Below are 19,447 nucleotides of genomic sequence, written 5' to 3' on the forward strand. Positions count from 1 at the left end.
TCTGTGAAAAGAGACTAGAGAGCAAACTGGACATGCTTTGATACTCTCTCATGGGCAGGTATCAGTGTTTTGAAGATAAAACAGGATTAAGTGTAGCTGTGGAGACCAGGTTCAGCTTTGAGATTTGCCCATGGGCTATTCCTTCTGCCAACTATCCACATATACTCGTATGTGTGTTTTTTATGGAAATCACAGGATCTATCTCTCTGCAAGCAAACATCTCCTGAATTCCCAATACCCTTGTAGCAGTAGCATCAGTTCTATACTCAGGATAATGGCTGAGGAACTAGAGAGACTGTCTTTTCTTCCTGTCTCCAAGAATTTATATAGCATGGAGCAGACTTAATTAAATTTAGAGGTAGACTGTAACTTCCTGACACTGAAGATAATTTAGAAAGTGTAGTATTTACCTGGAGAAGGGGTAGGGTTACTAAGCCTTTGGAGGGTTTAAAACAGATTGTCTTCCTGAAATGTTTGGTTTCATCCAGTTTTAATGGTATGTATGGACAGAGATCAGATAAAACCCTTCCATCCTTAAAACTTGTGGACTAAATGAAGTTATTTACATGCTGAGGCTTAGTAGAATGAATTTATGACTCTTAACCTGTTTTGCTGGCCCTCTGGTTAGGCTGTATTTGCAGCATATACCCAGATCTTCAATATGATCATCTTTGACCTGCCTTCATTGATGGGGATTAAATTATGTCCTCAAACACTTCCATTTAGTGTTAAAAGCTGTCTTAGTGGAGCTTTTGGTGGACAGTTACATTGAAATTCAGAATGTATGCAGTGTTAACGTTGAGTGAGCGTGATTTTCTGAAAGAAGTTCCATTCTGCTCTTTGAGCAAAGAAGAAAATTATTCCCCTGTGTGAGCTGTTATTAAAACTGTCTCTAGTGATTCACTGCAGCATTACTAAGCAGCAGAGGGTACTAAAATACTTATGTAAGCTATGCTGATCTCAGTGCTTTAGGAAAGTTCTTTCAATTCATCTTTCAGCTTTGGCTTGAGCTCTTGCTTGCTTGGTTTTAAGATGATTGTTCCCACCATTAAACAAAGATCAATATGAATGAGAAATTGCTGATCTTGTAATTAGCTTGGAGCAGTTTTCTTCAGGCAATGTAGGTTTTTTGTTATGGTTGCTTCTGTTCCTACAAACCCAAGCAAAATATGATTGTCTGCTGCACCTCTTAATTGATTACTGAACAAATATTTAATTAGTATAGTGATATGGTGACTTACAGTCTAATCTTAATAAGTTTGTTATTCTATTATAGTTGAAAAATGTTTTTGTCATTTTAGGTACCATTAAATATTATGTCACTGAGGTGATTATTCAATCAGCTGAGGGAAGTTTCAGTCCAACACCAAGGTAACAAAATAATCAGATAATTTGCTCCAAGTATATGTTTTAGAAAGGATTCTAGAAATGCTCTAATATTGTAGTTTCTTGAACAATTGCATATAATAACAGAGTGCAATTTTATATAATCATCACAGAATTAAGCATTGTAAAGGCAAAGTAGCCTGAATTCACTCATGTGCTGTTTTGTGGGATGCAGGAGATTGTGTATAATTTGTCACAGTGTCTCAATATTGAGGTGATAAGCGTAAATAAAATACTTTTTTATTTTGAACTACTTAATTTTGCACAATATCTGGTGACTAATTATGGAAACAGAACTCTATTTCATGTAAAGTTAAATAAAGTTTGAAATATTTAATTCAAAGTGAGAACTTTGAATTTTCAAGTTATTCAGTTTGAATTTAAGACTAAGATGAAACAGAACTTGATCTGGTATCATGTACAATGGCTTAATCACAGTTCTTTCTTTTTGGGAGTTATATTTGAAACATATGCATAATTCTGATCTTCGTGTTCACATGTGTAAAATACAATGGGGAGAAGCTTCTATTCAGCATTTGACAGTTAGTGTCAGCCAAAATAAGGGGTGTAAAGCAATTTAGAATCCTGATCTATTAAAAAATTTCCTGTTGCAGAAAATAAAAACTCTGGTTTTGAGTGAGGGGAAGATAAAGAAGCGCCATCTTTCACTAAAATGTGATTGTAGGATGTAGTGGAATTGAAGTATGAGTTACTCGTTGGCCTGTAGTGCACAGATATGAATGATTGTCTGTGTAGTTGTTATGAAAACATATGATAATGTGGTTAATTCTTTAACAGGTCTCAGTTTGTACAGAGCATTGTTGCTCAGTGTCTTTTGGAATTATCCTCTGCTAAAAGCACATTTAGATTCACTATAAAAGGAGATAATGGAAAAACCTATATTCTGGTAAGTTTTTAAGTCTTCATCTTGCTGAAGAAGATTAACCCATGTATCCCAGTTCCTAAAATGTATTTTTTATAGTGTTCATTATTGTATGTTTAAAAAATTAACAAATTCAAGTTCTTGAAGTGGTTCTAAGGTACATCTGTTCAAGTAAGAATATCCCTGAGTTTTTACTCTAATTAGATGTGCATGTAGAAATGTTATTGATGCAGTAATGAAAGTACTGCAGATGCACCATAAGTAGCACAGAAATAACACTATTTTGTATCCAGAAAATATGGAAAGCTTAAGTTTTAATTTTTTAATGTATATTTCACCTTCTTGCTCCAGCACTTCTTTTCTTTAATCACCAGAAGTGAATCAAATTGTATAGCATCTTTCACAAGCATTGTCTCAAGTCAACAGGGACTATTAATGTAGTCAGTACATTGCATTGTGAAGTGAAGTGAAAACAAAAATAAAATTGCCTATTATACTTAATGTTCTAATGCTGTTAAACTTGGTTAAGCTTGATATTTAGATGGTGACAGCTAGATTCCTCAAACTTTCAAGATGGATAAGAGTTACCTTAATACTCTACACTTATAACCAGAGATGTTTCCTTTTTTGTCTGAACTGAATAGGGTATAGAATTTGTATTTTTGCAGTTTATAGAAACTATTCATAGACACAAAGAAATACATGATTAGAGATTGTTGTCCTGGATAAACTTATAAATGCACTTTCTTGGGGCAATGTAATTACATAAACTGTTTTGCATATGCATTGTCCAAGTTCTATGATTTTGGAACATCTAGATGCTGAGGAAAGTGTATATCTGTTGCTTTTAAATCAGTTTTAGTGCCAAGACAACATTTGTACAACCACTGAGAAATATCAGTTCTGTGATGATAAAATGAAGGTTTCATGAGCAGACCCATAATTATATGTAGTCTAATTGAGGAGTCATTAAAAATCATTGTGATTTTCCCTTGTAGCTTATCTGTTCCCAAGTTACGTGAAATCCTGGTGCTTGAGTCTAGTACCTTAGATACAGCAAACTGATTGTTTTTTAACAGAAAAATCACTTTATTTAGTAGATTGCCATTACTCTTAGCTCTGGGCTGCATTTTTGCCAATGTATTTATTAGAGGAGCAGGCTGAATTAGATAGGGGCTAGCTTCTAATTGGCATATTTTCCTTTATATTGGTTAGTTATTAGTTTTTTACAGGTGTTTTTAGTATTTAACATCAGAAAGTCCTTTCTCCTGTCCAGGGTGAGGTTCTGGGTAGTGTACACACACCAACAGTGTTCTGGAGTCATGGGTTAAGTCTTAGGACTCAGAGGCCTTGTGGACAAAAGTATAATGTAAGCTCTGTTTATATTAATGATTGTCAATAGGTCAACAGTAAAATGTGGGTGCTTGAGGCTGTGAGCACACAGCCAAGTTACACAAGTAGTCTCATCACTGATGCATCATGAAACAGCTGTCCCACTTGTTTGATTTGATAATGAGCCAAAGATTCTAGTTCACAGTGTTTGTGCTTACCTATATGAATACACACAGCTTAGACTGTGTATCTGATAATTAAGGTTAAGGTTTCTGACAAATCTTTTTAATTTTTTTAAACCACAAATAATATGTATATTTACTTTCCTCATTTCCTCTGGATGTATCACTTAACATTACCAGTTATGTTATTTGCACGTACTATAATATGAGTTTCCATTAATTAAGTTACACATATTCTGTTGTTTAAGCTATATACTACTTTAGGATGTTAGTTTAAAAAAAAAAAATTAAAGGATGTCAATTAAAAAAAAGTTTCTTTGTTTCAGGGGAAAAAAAGTGGTATATACAGGTATCCTTATTTGTCCTAACTATATCTCTTCCCTCTTCACATTTGTGAATCATTTGCTTCCTCTCTTTGCTCCACTGTTGAAGGTTTCCCTGCCTTGTAGTTGCACGACTTAGAAGCTGAGAATAAGAGGAGGACAGCAAACAGATAGTGAGATAGGAGAACACAAGCAAAACGGTGCCTTATTGGTCAGCATAGCAGCATCTCAATAGATACCTATTTTTTCTGTACTGCAAGAAGTTTTGAAAGCATCAAATAAGTAGTTCTCTGGATAGATAGAGGGAATTCATCTCATGAATGGGATCAACCTCATAAGTCCCAAAAAGATTACATCTGTGAAAATCAAAAAGTGTGCAGTGGTTTGGACTCTTTGAACACTATTTCTGGTCTTTCAGTATTGAAGGAAAGATGCTTTCTAAAGTGGGATTAGACTGTAAAAGTGTTTTGAAAGTAAGGCAGCTTGAATGTAATGAAAATGAATATGTAACAAAATGGGAGAGACATGTCACTCTGATTATTGTCCCTATCTTGAAGGGCATGAGCAGAACTGATTTGCATTTGTTAAGATTGGAGATGGGGTGGATGTTGCAGTGGTCAAGCAGTGAGATAATGAGAACCTTGCTGAGACTTAGCTGCCCAGCTCTCTCAGAAAGCTTTATTCTTTGTGAAATATGTGGAAACAACATCTTTACCTGAGCACTCTGAGTGTGAGAATGAAATAGCTGTAATGAAAGATGTTTGCATTAGTGACCTGTGTGATGATGAAAGTAATGGTAATGTCTGCAATAACTAAGAAAGAACTAGGAAGGAAAAATAAGAGATTTAGTGGGTTTTTACCCATGTTAAATTCAAATTGATGCTGAAAACTCATACTGAGATATAGGGAAACTGTTCACAGAATCTAAATTGTGGTTATTTCAGCTGTTTGGTTCAAGTACCATGAAGTATAACTGGGGTAGATTTGTTGCCACTTTTCTCCAAAGAACATCTTTTTAAGTCTCTTGACAAAATTATGTGAAACCAAAAGAAAACAATGAAAGGAAGATCAACAACCTCCAAATACTTTTTTTTTCTGATTCTGTCATTTCAGAAAAGGTAATCAATGGCATTTTGAATGAATTCTACACTTTATGTCTATATTTTTCTGTAAAGTTTCTTTTCTTACTGGAGTTACTGTGGAAGGAATTTGCTTGTGCCAGCTCTGCTGTATAAAGAAGTAGAAAGAAAGGAAAGATTGCACATTGTGAATAACATAGTTGAAAGCACAGCTCAAAATATGAGACTGTTAGCCAGAAATACACGTATAAAATTCTTAGAGTCAACACACTGAGTCTGGGTGAGCAATTGTACACTCAGTTCAAGATCAAAAAATTATTCATACATGAAGAAAATAATGAAAATACTGAAGAAGTAAATGTAGTTTGGAAGTTGATTTTGCTCATGGCTGGGAATCCTTCCACCCCCAGAGATTCATTTACTTCCTTTATATTGTGTGCTAAATTATTAATACAGATCTGTTGTATTCCTGGTGAGACAAAGACATTTATACAAGTCCTAGGACATGATTTTAAGATGCCACATGTGGCACTTGTGTAGAAAGAAGTGCTTTTCAAATGGACTATGTTGCAAATGAAATGCTTTGGTTGCTTTCTCTGCAGCAGATTGCAGAAGTTTTCTGAAAGGAGCGGACAGCTATTGCTACATTGTTCCCCTGTCTAGTTTGAAGCATAGTCCCCTGTTGAAAAGCATCCCAGGAAGCTCCTTCCGCATGGAATTGTTAGATATTTCAAAAGGAAGAAAGTCTGTTCAGTTTGTGTTGGCGGTGGCCTGTGTTTCTGCACCATTTTCTTCGAACACCTCTTCAGCACTTGGCTTTAAGCACCTTGTGTAATGGTCCTAGCTAATGAGGTATATTTTGCAGTTTAGGCTATAAATGTGTACAGTGAGTTACTAGAGCAAAACTGATGAACAGCCACTTGCAAAGCCAAGTGTGGTTGCTTGTCATCAGTCATGTGCATATGCTAAAGTGATTCTTCTCCTCCTATCCCCTCCCAAGGTATCTTTATCAATATATCTCATTCCTTCTTTATGAAGCTTCCACTGTAATGTTCTGAGCCTTGGGCTCTGATAAATTGTGACTGTCACATTCAATTACAACATATACTATGTGTCCTGTTAATGACTGCTTTCTCCCTGCACAGGGGATATCATGTGTCTGCTACCTAACATCATGTAACTTCTTTTACTAGAAGCTGATTAGATCATGAGAAGCAGAAGATTGCTCTTTAGTGAGCAACACTGTATAGATCCCATTCTGTATGATAAATATTTAATATATAAACATTTCATACTGGTGCCAGATTTGTAAAAATTGATTTCCATTGTTAACCTGGATCACTTCTCTACTACAGGCTGTGAATTAAGGAAAAGCCTGACTTATTTGTATGGTGTTTAGCAGGAAAGCCCTCGATTCAAGTCAGAACACTGATACCAAATCACACAAAGATTAAATAAGATCCATAATGGGATGCAAAAAGTTCAAATTTCTCAAAACTCTCCCCAGTAAACATCTCTCGAATTTGTGAGCAAACAGGGCCAAAGAATGCTAGTCCCATTATGAAATTTGATATTTATTTTCCGAGTGAGGTTCTACTGCAGCTGTTTATAAATTCCAACATGCCTTTTAGACCATGTTAATTGTTGTCTTCTTCCTTGCATGTATTAGGTCCATGGAGTCATAACCACCATGCTTCTTCTAAAAATCCTCAATTTTTGGCACTTCAGTGAGCAGTCTTTCAGTTTCCTGTCTTTAGCCCTCAGTTGCTCAACACCATATGCTTGACTAATGCCTAAAGAATTATGAAATTGGAGAAATAATACATCTGGTACTGAAAGAGATGACTTGGGACTATTTCTTTTGTTCCTACCAAAGGGAATGTGCTACAGTCACAAAAAGGGGCAGCTTCAATACTGATAAATCAGTATTGTATTGCCCTTTTTTCTGCAGCTGTGCAGACTCTGCTAAATATTAAAATATCAACTTATGTCTGTTAATACTTTGTTAGAAACTTTGTAAGAATGTGGCTTTAGTATCAGCTGCTTTAGGGTCACAGTAAAGTAACAAATTGAAGTGTATGTAACGTACAGTAAATGAAATTATTTTTCATTTACAGATCTGGCTTTTAAATTCTGACACATTGCTGGTAGAGTCTTCAGGAAGTTCCTCCTCCCACAGTGATTTTACACTGTTTGGAGATATCCTTACACCTAGCTCTGGACCAGTGGGAACCTGGAATGCTCTCAAAGTCCTTTACCAGCCATGCATTCAATCCAGAAATAAGGAGTAAGTACAACCTTTTTTAAACTCAGATTCTGGTATTCATTTGCTTTGCATTAGTATTTCTTTCATGTTCTTTGGACAGTCTGTTAGTCTCAGATATAAACCACTTTGAATTTTCATATTTCTAAAAATGTTTTTTTAAGCAAAATGCCAGAGGAGTATCATTTGGTTTCTGTTACAGCCAGAGAGATTGGCTGTTAGATTTTTGAATTGTAGTTTTAAAATATAGACCAAAGAGTTTTGTTGTTTCTAAGGCACATGTCGGTTTAGCGTTAGGTATTAGCGTTTAAATTTAATTTGCTTTCAGCCCAGTGATGATGTTATTTCAAAAAGAAGCAGGGCCCTGAGAGAAGGGAAAAGAGGTAAGGACGGTAGTTAAATACAATGTCATAAAAATGTTTTTCTTTGATAGGTCTGAGTGTACTGGAGCCCTCATAAAGGAAACATTTGATTTCAGGAAGCTTTGAGTTTGACATTATGAAAAACATACACTGCCTAACATGTTAGAGCCTTTATGTGTTGGAGAGCTAAGATAAGAGCATGCTGATTAAACAGTGGCTCCAATGTTTACAGGTGATGAAGTATGATTTAAGCATAATTTACTGCTTTCTTTGTGCAGTGATAGAAAAGAAAGCATTGATTTTGTGTAAGTCACACTTAAATGGTGTTTTGTTGTTGTTTTTTCTTTAAACTTTGGAAACTAGGGGAAAGACTTAAATAAGTATGGATGAAGACATTCACTCCAGACTCAGTCAATACACAAATGATATATAGCCCAAGACCTCATAAAACTACAACAGAAATGTTTTCTAACAGAGACAAGCAAATGTGTATATGAATTTAATATTTTTGTTGGAGAAATATACACCTTACTAGCACGTATGATCATTAGAATGTGTTTATTCTGGATGTTGCCAAGTGTATTCTTTTTATATTTCAAGCAGATGCAATATTGAATAGGAGGAATAAACTCTGATGAATGGAGAGAGTGCAAAATTTTAATATTTAGGAAAAAGATCATTCTACATTGTTATTGTTAGTCATGTAAGAGAAAAAATATCTTTATTGATGTAATACCTTCAGAAGATGGCTTTGGAAAACCTTTATGGTCTAAATGTTATTTAGGGATCCAAAATACATTCTGAAGTATTATCATTTAAACTGCTTATTCTGAGAATGGGAGATGTTTTGCAAGAATCTGTCTAAAATGAAAGATATTTCACTTACTCCTCTTAAGTCTTACAGAAGTGTAACTTACAGTTTTGCTTTTCAAGATTCATTTCTTTGTCAATGAGAAAACTTAAATTATCTTAACACACGTTCATCTACTCTGACATGTTATTGAGATAAAAGTCATCTACTTAGTCATTTTCCTAGAATTCACAAATGCTTTTCTTTAATGGAGTTCTCAGCAGCAGTATTTTAGTGTGAGATTATATTCAGTTCTTTCTATTTCCACAGACAGACTTGTTAGAAATCACTTTTTTTCAACTTTTTTTTTTTCCCACTCCACTTCTTTGTATTTATCTTTGGGATTTTGCAGTGAGCATAAGAAACAACTGAGGTTTTAATTCTTCTCTGACAGTAACTGGTATTTTGTCTAGCCAGGGTTCCTGGACAAGTGAAATAAAGGAAGAGAAAGAATGGAAGATTATTTTTAAAATTCAGAGACCAAACTGTTGGTTTAGTATTGTTTTTCCATTTTTATATTTCTAGGAAAGAGCAGTAAAAAGGACATTAACACTTCAATCTGTTTCCACTAACTCATTTATCAGCTGGCCTCAAGTGCCACCAGAATCTGTGCGATCAGACTGAAAGATTTCTATTTCAAACAGGAATGGAAACACAGCATAAGCAAAAATATCAAAACCAGTATGACTTATTTAATATGATGCATTTGCATTTAGAACTCAAATTTTATTTCAAGAATTCTGAACAAAGTGTCTGATTTCTTGATTAGTGCAAGTTTCAAAACTTTCAGATGCCCACATTCTGCTAAAAATTATAACACTTACCTTGCTGTCTTCTGCACGTACACCTGCCTTTGGAATAATGGGAAGGTTTCAGAGCCCAGGGCCTGCTTCCCATGAGAGGGGAATAAGCAAGGACACCTCCAGAGCAGAAAGGCATCAACAGGAGGTCTGCATGTGACCTAGACCCCGGCAGTAGCTGCAAGGGATAAGTGTGCACTCTGGCATCCTGTTTTATGTCAGAGGGCCTCTTCAGTTGCTGTGAGTCCCTGGGTACACTTGGGTTCTGTCCCGTTCTGGCAGGGCCAGAATCTGATCTGTGTGATGGGAGGGAAAGCACCTTTCTTACTTGTGGACACTGCAGAGTCTGTGCTGGGTAGCTGGGCCATAGGTTAAAACAGATTAAGGTTAACTAGAAGTAAAAGTATTGTTTTTAATATCTAAATATAGTAACATAATCACATATTTGTAAAACATGGGTAAAGAAATGAAACAAAATCTGTACGTAGTGTGCGTACACAAGCATAATTGTGAGATGAATGCACGGTTCCATTGTAGTAGTTGAGGTCTTGGGCTTTGTGAAATTCTTCCTTGGCAAATGCTGCTGCTAAAGAGAGTCTGACTGATATTGCCTAATAATTCACATTCAGGCACCCTTTCCTGGGGATGCACTTGAATATTTTTTTTGAGGGGAATGTAGAAGCTTTTGAGTGCGCTCTTCATTTCAAGACTTACAGGGTGTCAGAAGAAATTTATTCTCTCACTCAAAAACTCATTTTATCCCTCCTTTATTCAGAGCTCAGTTTTGCAATTCTTCGTAATTAACTTAATGCTTAATGCTCGGATACAGAAGTGTTTTTTCCCTTAAACTAGGAATTATGTCCTGTGAACAACACTGCTTCAGTGAGCAACAGAACTCTCTTTCCTCCAGTAAATCACTAGCATATCTATCACTGAACCTTACATTCAGTATTGCTCTAAATGTTAACAATGCAAAGGAAACAAGCATTCAAGTAGGATAAATGTCCATGGTTCATTACTGGCTGCTGACTGGTAATTACCCATTTGAAGTTATTGCTCTTTAGGGCTGGCTGATCCTGAAGCCTTTTCTAACAAAGCTGTGGTCTGAGTTAGGCTGAGCATTGCTGTGAAGGTAATTACCTGTTGTGTGGCATCAACAATATGCTGATTTCATGTCAAATTTGTTGATCTGTGTTCACCATCAGCTCCTTTCCAGGTAGTTTGCAGTCTAATAAGCAACCTTCCTCTTTTTTTTTGGTGCAGGTGTCATTTATCAAAATTATCCTGATTTTGTTCAGAATTTTTTTTCCTTCTTGGTCGTGGCCATTTTTGTTCCCAACATATGTCCTGTTGATGGCCTTTCCCTGCTCCATGTTGTCTCTAGAAGGAAGAAGCATCTCTCTTAAGACTTCCAGTCTCTGGGAGAGTGACTGACATATAGGATAGGAACAAACTGTGAGCATGTCATGTAGAGCCTCTCTCCATATACCTTTATTTTGGCAAGGAATTCTTAACAGTTGTGCTCAGAATGTCCTCAATATACAGAGAATGCAGGGTATTCTCTGTATATTGAGGACATTGAATAACTTCTAAGGTGTTGGGAAGTTAAAATAGGGTTATGTGTATCCAGACATGGTATTTATAGTAGTTCTTGTCATTTCTCCTTAGTATTCCTCTATCTTTCTGAGGGTAGCCTTTAAGTGTTGTAGTAATTTGTATCTTACTCCTTCAGCAGTGAAACAGGGCTAGAAACACTTAGATGTGTGTTATGTGTGATAACACAAGCTCTGGCTAAGTCTGTCTGCAGTTAGGCTTTTAGCCCTTGAGGGAGATTTATGAAAATTCTTCTCGCAAATTAGTTGAAACTGCATGAAAAAAAGTATCTTATAAATGTGTTTGAGTTCCATTAGAGAAGGATACCTCATGCATTTTCTGCTCCATTCTTTATGGATCATGTGCATGTGATTATGTTGGTTCCGTCCACTTTTCTCTCAGCAAGGCTACTTGTCTCCACCTACAAATCTGCTGTGCAGACAGAAGAGGTCTTCCTTTCAAGTAACAGGTTCTTGGCAAATAACACCTTATGCAAACAGCCTTAGCTGCTGGGAGTGATAATAGTAAATACTTCTGAAGTGAGAGTGTTGTAAAAATGTATGAAGAAAATTGAAAATGTGGTTACAGGGCAGTTTGACCATAACTTGATCTTAGAAAATATATGTGAAGGTACAGTGGGAGGAAAATTGCACTTTTCCCATTAGAGTAGAGTGCTAGGCAAAGCTTTGTCAAAAGGTTGTCAGTAGTTTTTTGTATCTCATATGCATCTCTGAATGGTTTACAGCTTTTGCAGAAACCTTTTCCTATGTAAAAATTTGCTGCTTATAATTTGGGAGTTGAAAAATTACTTCCAGAAATTGTTCATTTTATTAGCTTTAGAGGGACAAGAATAAGCTGGGAAATTGAGTTTGTGGCTGAAAACCTAGAGGGTTTGGGTCCTACTGCTTTTATTACAGCCCATGTATAGTTAGCTGTTTATGAAGCTGTTATTGATGTATTTCAGAATGTTGTTTATTTCTCCCAAGAATGGCTTTCATTCTGTGTATGACTCTAGAGTAATTTGCTTCTTATAAAAACATCAAACTGTGTCCTATTTCACTGATTTTTGAATGTCTGAGATTTTTGTAGTTTTTCAGTGACTCTTGCCTGTAGAAAACACATGGGACCACATAGATCAATAATTGATTGACTGAGGAGTGACCAGTGTTTCTCTGGTTTGTGCTTCCTGTAAGCTGATTTCTCTGTCTGGAATGATTGAAAGAGTAGATGTGGTTGTAAATAGAACATGAAAGGTCTGGTTTGTTTGAGATTTTTTTTTTCTATTCCCTTCTTGAATTATTTCATGGTATCGAGTTAATAGAACATCCTGTAGGTGGGATGAATTACCTTAGAAGAGATGACTGAACAGTCAGGCAGAAATTTTTAAAAGATAGAGCCGGATGCCAATCAGGGTTTTGGGACAGGAAGGAAAAGAATACTTCTCAGAGTTTGATAGACATGTGGAAGCTATAATGCTCATGAAATTTGAATGCTTAGGCATCAGACTGTTCTTCAGTACTGGTAACATCCTTTCCCACCTCTGGGAAAAAGTGTACTCAACTTTTAAGTATAACTTTCAGGAGAAATAGCCTGACTTTCTTGTTTCTTGAAACTATACCTGCCACATGCAGCAGCCTTTTATGGTAGTTACTTAGGAACTTAGTTCTTGCTCTTAAACACAGACCTGGTGTATCTTTCTGCTCTCGGAAGCTGTTGTATTTTTGGTATCTAATCTTTGCTATTTAAAATGGTCTTAGAAGTACTAAGTGAAGTAGAGAAAACTGATGGAATAAACATTTTGTCTACTAAACAATTTCTCATACTTTTGCTCAAAAATTTTGCTCATTTTATCATTCCAGCTCAGCTTTTTGCTTAGGCTGCTTTTGTGGTTCATCTTTTGAAATTTCACATTGAAGTCAGAGGAGGAAGGATTCTGACTGGTTTTTAAAATGGGATTTGTAATCCCAAATCACTTATCCATTTGTTGATAATCTGACTGATGGCCTGCCTTTCTTCTTGTGTATTGTGAAAGATGCTGTTGTATTAGTACTTGTCTTGCACGGTACTGCTTTTGTTCTCTGCATTAAAAGTGTTAAATGCCATCTACAGAATAATTGGTGATGTGAAAGTATGAAATTGACTGTAAGGGATATTGCTGAACTACTTCTTATGGTCTAATTTTTTAAAAGAAAAGATAGATAAATATTCCTTTAAGATCTCTGATCACAAATATGATGAATCAGGATTTGTGATTCTGTAATGTGGTAAAACAAAAAGTAAATTTCAGGCTTTTACCTTTTTTCCATATTCTTCATATTTATTTATGAAATGCTGCAATTCAGGTAAGCACAATTTTGGCAGTTTTCATGTGTCTTTGACTCATCTTGCTGTAGTTCAGCTCTTTGAGGAATATTAGGATTGGTAATAAGAGAAATGTCAAGTTGGGTGGCAAAAAATTGTAAATTAAAAGCAGTAAGACTATCTGAAACTAATTTAAAATGCGTTGTCAGAAACAACTGCATTGCCAGGTAGTTAATAACACTTATAGGATGATAGGAATGTACAGAATGCCATGCTGGCTCAGAGCACTTTAGCATGTAGTTCTGTATCGTCCCTCCAGCATCCAGAAATGTTCTTCAGAGTAGTGTGTGAGCACTTTCTTGTAGTGCTCAGCTCTGTGGTTATATTAAGGATGTCAGAGGATACAGCCCTGCCTGTTTCCTTTACTGTTCCTTCATCTTTTGATCATCTGCTTGAATAAATTTTGGCCTTCTGGTGCTGTCTGCCTCCACAATTAAGTGACAAGTTCCTGAACTTCACTACTGATGTGTAGTACTTTTTTAACCTCCTGTGAAATTATGTCCTGCTAGATTTTGGGTGGAGATTAGCAAACCACAGTTCAGAATTCCCACCAGATAAATGGACATGAGGATCCTAAACTACAGCATGCAGTATTCTTGCTTATTACAGTTAGGGGCTAGACTTACTTGCTGGAAGGAAATCAATGTCATGTCTACTCAAGTCTTACTATGTATATGTATATCTCTCATTTTGCTTTCCTTGTAACACTGTTTTTTTTAAAGCCAGATAGCCTAAATACAGTAGTGCTGATCCATTGAGGGTAATTTTATAATCATACATCAAACATAGCAGATTTCCACTTGGATGCTTGCAGTTTGTTTCTCATAGACTTATAAAGACTGTTGGGTGTGCTTGGGAACTGTAAGTACTCAACTCCTGTAATGCCTTTAAAATGACAGGATCTATTTGAGCAGGCAGGAATCAAATAATGAGCCAAGAGTGAAAAAGCAAATCTTATAAAAGATCATTGGACAGATGGTTGACATGAACTACTTAAACCTCGAAACTTGATTTATTTATTGGATTTTAGTATCGTGGCCTGTTTTAAATTAATTAGCATTTGTTGTTTCTATTGTAGTTCTCCATGACAGGCTGTGTAAATTAACAGTACTTTACGATTTAAGCTGCCACTTTTACTTGAAATATTTTTAAATTGGTAAGGCTAAAGCAAATTGGGAGTGTATGACTTGACACCAAAGAAGAAAGGCTTATTTATAAAATTGGTCAGGATACTTCTGTCTTTGTGTGTGCAGCAACAATAGGTTATTGCTGCTGGTTGCCTGAGTGCTGTAGCATCAAAACAGAACAAGCAATTCTTATGATGGCTCTTCTGCATACTGGCCTTAAGCTATAAATTAAATTATTTGTATAATTAGTAAACATAATAAGTGATACCTATTACAGAATCACAGAGTGAGTAAGGTTGGAAGGCACCACTGTGGGGCCATCTGGTCCAACCTCCCTGCTCAGGCAGGGTCATCTTAGAGCACATGGCACAGAATTGAACCCAGATGGTTCTTGAATATCTCCAGTGAGGGAAACTCTACAACCTCTCTGAGCAATGTGTTCCAGTACTCAGTCACCTGTGCAGTAAAAAAGTTCTTCCTCATATCTGGGTGGAACTTCCTGTGCATCAGTTTCTACCGTTGCCCTATTGCTCAGCACCACTGAGAAGGGCCTGGCTCCAACCTCTGACACCTCCCTTTAGATCCTGATAGACATTGATTAGGTCCCCTCTCAGTTGTCTCTTCTCCAGACTGAACAGGCCCAGCTCCCTCCATCTTTCCTTATAAGAGAGATGTTCCAGTCACCTCATCAGCTTTATTGTCCTCCACTGGACCTCCTCCAGGAGCTCCATGTCTCTCTTGTGCTGAGAAGCCCAGAACTGGATTCCAGATGTGGCCTCATGAGAGCTGAGTAGAGGGGCAGGATCACCTCCCTTCACCTGTTCGCAGTGCTCTTCCTAATGCACCCCAGGATACCACTGGCCTTCTTGGCCACATGCAGGCTCATGGACAGCTTGTTGTCCACTAGGACTCCCAGGTCCATCTCCCAGCAAGTCAGTCTCCAGCCTGCAGTAGAGCCAAGGGTTACTCTTCCCCAGGTGCAGGACCCTGCACTTGCCTTTGTTGAATTTCTGAAGGTTCCTCTCTGCCCCTCTCCCCACTCTGTCAAGGCCCTTCTGAAGGGCTGCAGAGCCCTCTGGGGTATCAGCCACTCCCCCAGCTTTGTGTCATCAGTGAACTTGCTGAGGAGGCCTCTGCTCCTCTATCAGTGCTGGGATCCCCGACGCGGGAAGAATGATGTGCAGGACTCCAATGATTTCAGAAGGCTAATTAATTACTTTATTAAACTGTATTATGCTGTAACTATATTACACTATATTACACTAACAAGAACTATCACTAACTAACTAACAGCAAACCCGTGACTTTCTCCTGAGAGTTCCGACCATGGATCCAGTTGGTCAATGAATCCAAAACACCATCACCAGAATCCAATCAATCAATCACCTTGGGTAAACAATCTCCAGAACACATTCCACATGTACACAAACACAGGAGCAGCAGCGAATGAGATAAGAATTGTTTTGATTCTCTTTTCTCTGCTTCTCTCACAGCTTCTCTCAGGAGAAATCCTGAGAAAGCTAAGTCTCTCTCTCTTCAGAGGGTATGTGAATACCACATCCCTCCATCCTAGATATGGAGGAATAAGTTAAGCAATACTGGGCCCACTACTGAACCTTGGGGGACATCACTAGTCCAGTCTTCCAACTAGACCCTGTGCCACAGATCAGGACCTTCTGGGATCTGTCCTTCATTCAGTTCTTAATCCACTTCACCATATGTGGGCATGAATGTTTGAGGAAGACGCGGAGGAGATCTGACTGGAAAGCTGGGAAGGGTTGTTCCAGGGAATAAAATTATGTAGAATTTTAGAGCTTCAGCCAAGTAATTTCCAGAAGACTGGACTATTAGATCTACTCAGAAGTGAGATGTTGGATTGACCATGCCTGTTTTCCCAGTGTGTATGGCCATAGGAGTAACAGCCCAATAGCTGTTCTTGCAGGGAGGTGAGTATTTTAGCTTAGTTTTCCACCTCTGCCAAAAGACTTTCAAATGCACCTTCAACATAACTCTTTTGCTCTCTGGAAGCAATTTGGAGTGACATCTGTAAGGCCCCAGAAACGTGCTTGACAAGACTCTTAAAAGGGCTTATGGTTTTTTTATGTACTCTGACTTAGATGCATGGGAAGAATACTGGTAAAATGTTCTGAAGAGGTCAAGACAATAAAAAAAAATTACTGGCAACTTTGGAAAATCAGAGAACTTCAACAAAAGTTTAGGGCAGTATTCAATCAACATAAGAGCATCTTCTCAAAGCATTGACTTGGCAAGCTCCATTCCCATCCATTTTTAAGTTACTCAAAACTAAAAGAAGGAATAGGTAGAAGAAAGAGAAAGACAGGAAGGTACAGGAAAGAACAAGTATAGCTACCACTCCTAGTTCCAGCAGTATTCAGCTGATAGAAATTCCAAGAAGAGGTAGGGTTAAGATGTAGTCACTGCATGTCCTGGCTTAGATACCCTTTGGCTTTCCTGGGCCCCTCCCCTCGGTGGGACTTCTGTCATCTGGTCACTCTGGGGCTAGAATGGGGCTCTGGAGTCAAGTGTGGAGCATTGCCTCCAGGCTGCCAGGGATTGGCAGCCTCTGCAGGGCTGGGACACAGGCCTGGGGGTATGGGAGGTGTGTGGGGCATGGCATCGCCTCATGAAAGGCAAGGCCCAACCTGTCCCTTCCCCATGCACCTGAAATGTTTCAAGCCAGAAATCCTTTTAGTCTCAGAACATCTTTGCATAGAGACCCACACTGGTACCACAGTCTTGATTGGACTGTTATTCAACCATTTGTTAATTATCAACTGTGGTTTTATTTCTTTACCTATGGTGTGTTCTCCTACATCTGAAGTCCATTCTAATTAACTTTATAAACAAAAGTTTTATAGCTGTCTTCTTTTCAGCTGTTGCATCTCCTGTTTGAACAAGATCGTCTACTGAAAGACTTCTCATTGAGCTGGTGTCTGTGACAGTTTTTCCATGCCTATTTCACTTCCTTTTATCAAAAATCTGTTTTAGTCTGTCTGTAACATCAATTCCTTCATCAGCGTTGACTTGGTTTAAACACAGATTTAAGTCTTCCATCTTAATCCCCTTTCTATTCCTTTCTTCTTCTTTTGCTCTTGCTCATGTCCAGAACTCGGCTGCCAGGCTGCATGCCTCCCTTATCCTGTATCTTGTGCTTCTAAGCTGAGACTAGCTTTCCTTTTTTCTTGTGTGGCCTTGTGTGATTGCTCCTGCTGTGCCTCGTGTCTGCAGCCGGACAGCAGGACTCTGGACAGCTCTGCCTAAGAACTGCCAAGGGCTCCATCAGCTCAGCCAGGATTAAATAGGCACTGGTAAATCTCTGCTGTAGCAGAAAGGGGGAAGCTTCAGAAGAGTTGAAAGGGAAAACTTAGGAAATAGCTCTGAGGAGAAGAGGTGTTAAAACAAGGGACAGTTTTGGGAGAGGTGGTGGGGTTATTTATGGAAGAGTATTTCCCTGCACAGAGGAAAACTGACAGACATGTGAGGACACATACTGGCAGAGGACATGGAAAAGGGGCTAGTGGAAATTTGAGTCTTTCCAGATATGCAGTCGGTCTGCTGTGAGTTTCCAAAGTGGGCTGTGGGATGTAGTAAAAGATATAAAAAAAATCTATACTGGTTTAGGATTTTGACTTTACTTGAAGTTTACTTTTAGGAGAGGAAGCTGTGCTCTTGACTGCTGGTTTTATTTATTTAGGATTTAATTGCTTGTAAATTTGACATCTAGACACATCTCATACTTCAGTTTTGTGCTACCTGCATAGAGTGAGCTTCTGTACAATTTTTGCAAGAGGTATAATTTTTTGTGGAGTGGGAAAATGATGATAAAAATAAGCTTGTCTATTAAAATTGTGGTTTCAGTGTGAAAGGGAAAATATGACATATATGAAATTCTAACTTCAGTCATTAGGCTTTTGTTTAGCAATGGTTTAGATAGAATGAACAGAAAGAATAAATCTTGCTGTCAGCAAATTCAGGATCAACCACTTCTATTATTTGTGGTGTTACTTGCTTTGCTGCAGGTAATTGCGTCTTAAAATACTGAATTTCCTTCTCTTCTGAAGTCAGTACATCAGGAAAAAACTTCAAAGCATCTAGCTGAGAGATTTTTGTAAGCAGTGCTTACAACTTTTTTTTTTTTTTTTGTACAGCAGGATAACTTCTCCCTTTGGATTCAGACATAATGTTCTGGAGTGCCTGGTATTTGTGAATATTTCTATATGGAATATCAACAGTGCTGTTGAAGAGATTTAATTTCACCCAAAGGTTTAAAAATCAGAGGCCAGAAAACATTTTCATCTTTATATTGTTCTGAAAATCCATTTCAACTTCAGAAATGGCCCCCTGCTTGGTATAATAGGACTTAAAAAGGGAATTAAAGTTTATGGAGCATGTATAAATCTTCATGTGGCACAGCTGGTAGGAATAACCTCTGTTGAGAACACCCAGGCAAGTGCTTTATACTGTGGCTAGGGAACTTAAGGCTTTATGTACAGAGTAACAGCAGTGCCATCTCATCATACAGACCATTAGTTCATTCAACTTTTATTTAATTTGATTTTTTCTTCTTAAATAATTTTTCTCTGTCGCTTGCCTGACTGGTTTTGCTGACAAAACCAGTGTTACTATTTGTGGCTATTCGACAGCCCTGAATGCAGACCCGTTTCAATACTGTTAGGGCAGGGTATCAGAGACACCATCCCTCTGATACCAGTGACAGTGTTGAGACTGCTGGCTGGTGTGACAGTGGCACTGAGCTCGTATTAGGGCTATGTTTTCTACACAGTGCTTAATTCCCCTGGTTTGTGGTTAGAGCCTTTCCTGGGGACAGTGGTGTGACCTGGGATAGACAGCACATTGCCAATGGGGTTTGCTGCCGCCTCTCTGC

At 37.7% G+C, this 19,447-nt stretch overlaps 1 protein-coding gene across 2 annotated transcripts in view; it reads left to right on the forward strand.

The window, feature by feature from the left end:
* The window catches only part of UBE3D (ubiquitin protein ligase E3D), a 78,613-nt gene that overhangs the window by 12,299 nt on the left and 46,867 nt on the right, over positions 1-19,447 (forward strand). For both annotated transcript variants that reach the window (XM_053974229.1, XM_053974228.1), the window contains 3 exons: positions 1,302-1,371; positions 2,185-2,293; positions 7,303-7,472. In XM_053974229.1, the coding sequence (XP_053830204.1) occupies positions 1,302-1,371; positions 2,185-2,293; positions 7,303-7,472 (349 nt within the window). The remainder of the gene's footprint in view (positions 1-1,301; positions 1,372-2,184; positions 2,294-7,302; positions 7,473-19,447) is intronic.

Source organism: Vidua macroura, chromosome 3, assembly GCF_024509145.1.
Source record: "Vidua macroura isolate BioBank_ID:100142 chromosome 3, ASM2450914v1, whole genome shotgun sequence".
NCBI classification, from domain to species: Eukaryota; Metazoa; Chordata; class Aves; order Passeriformes; family Viduidae; genus Vidua; species Vidua macroura.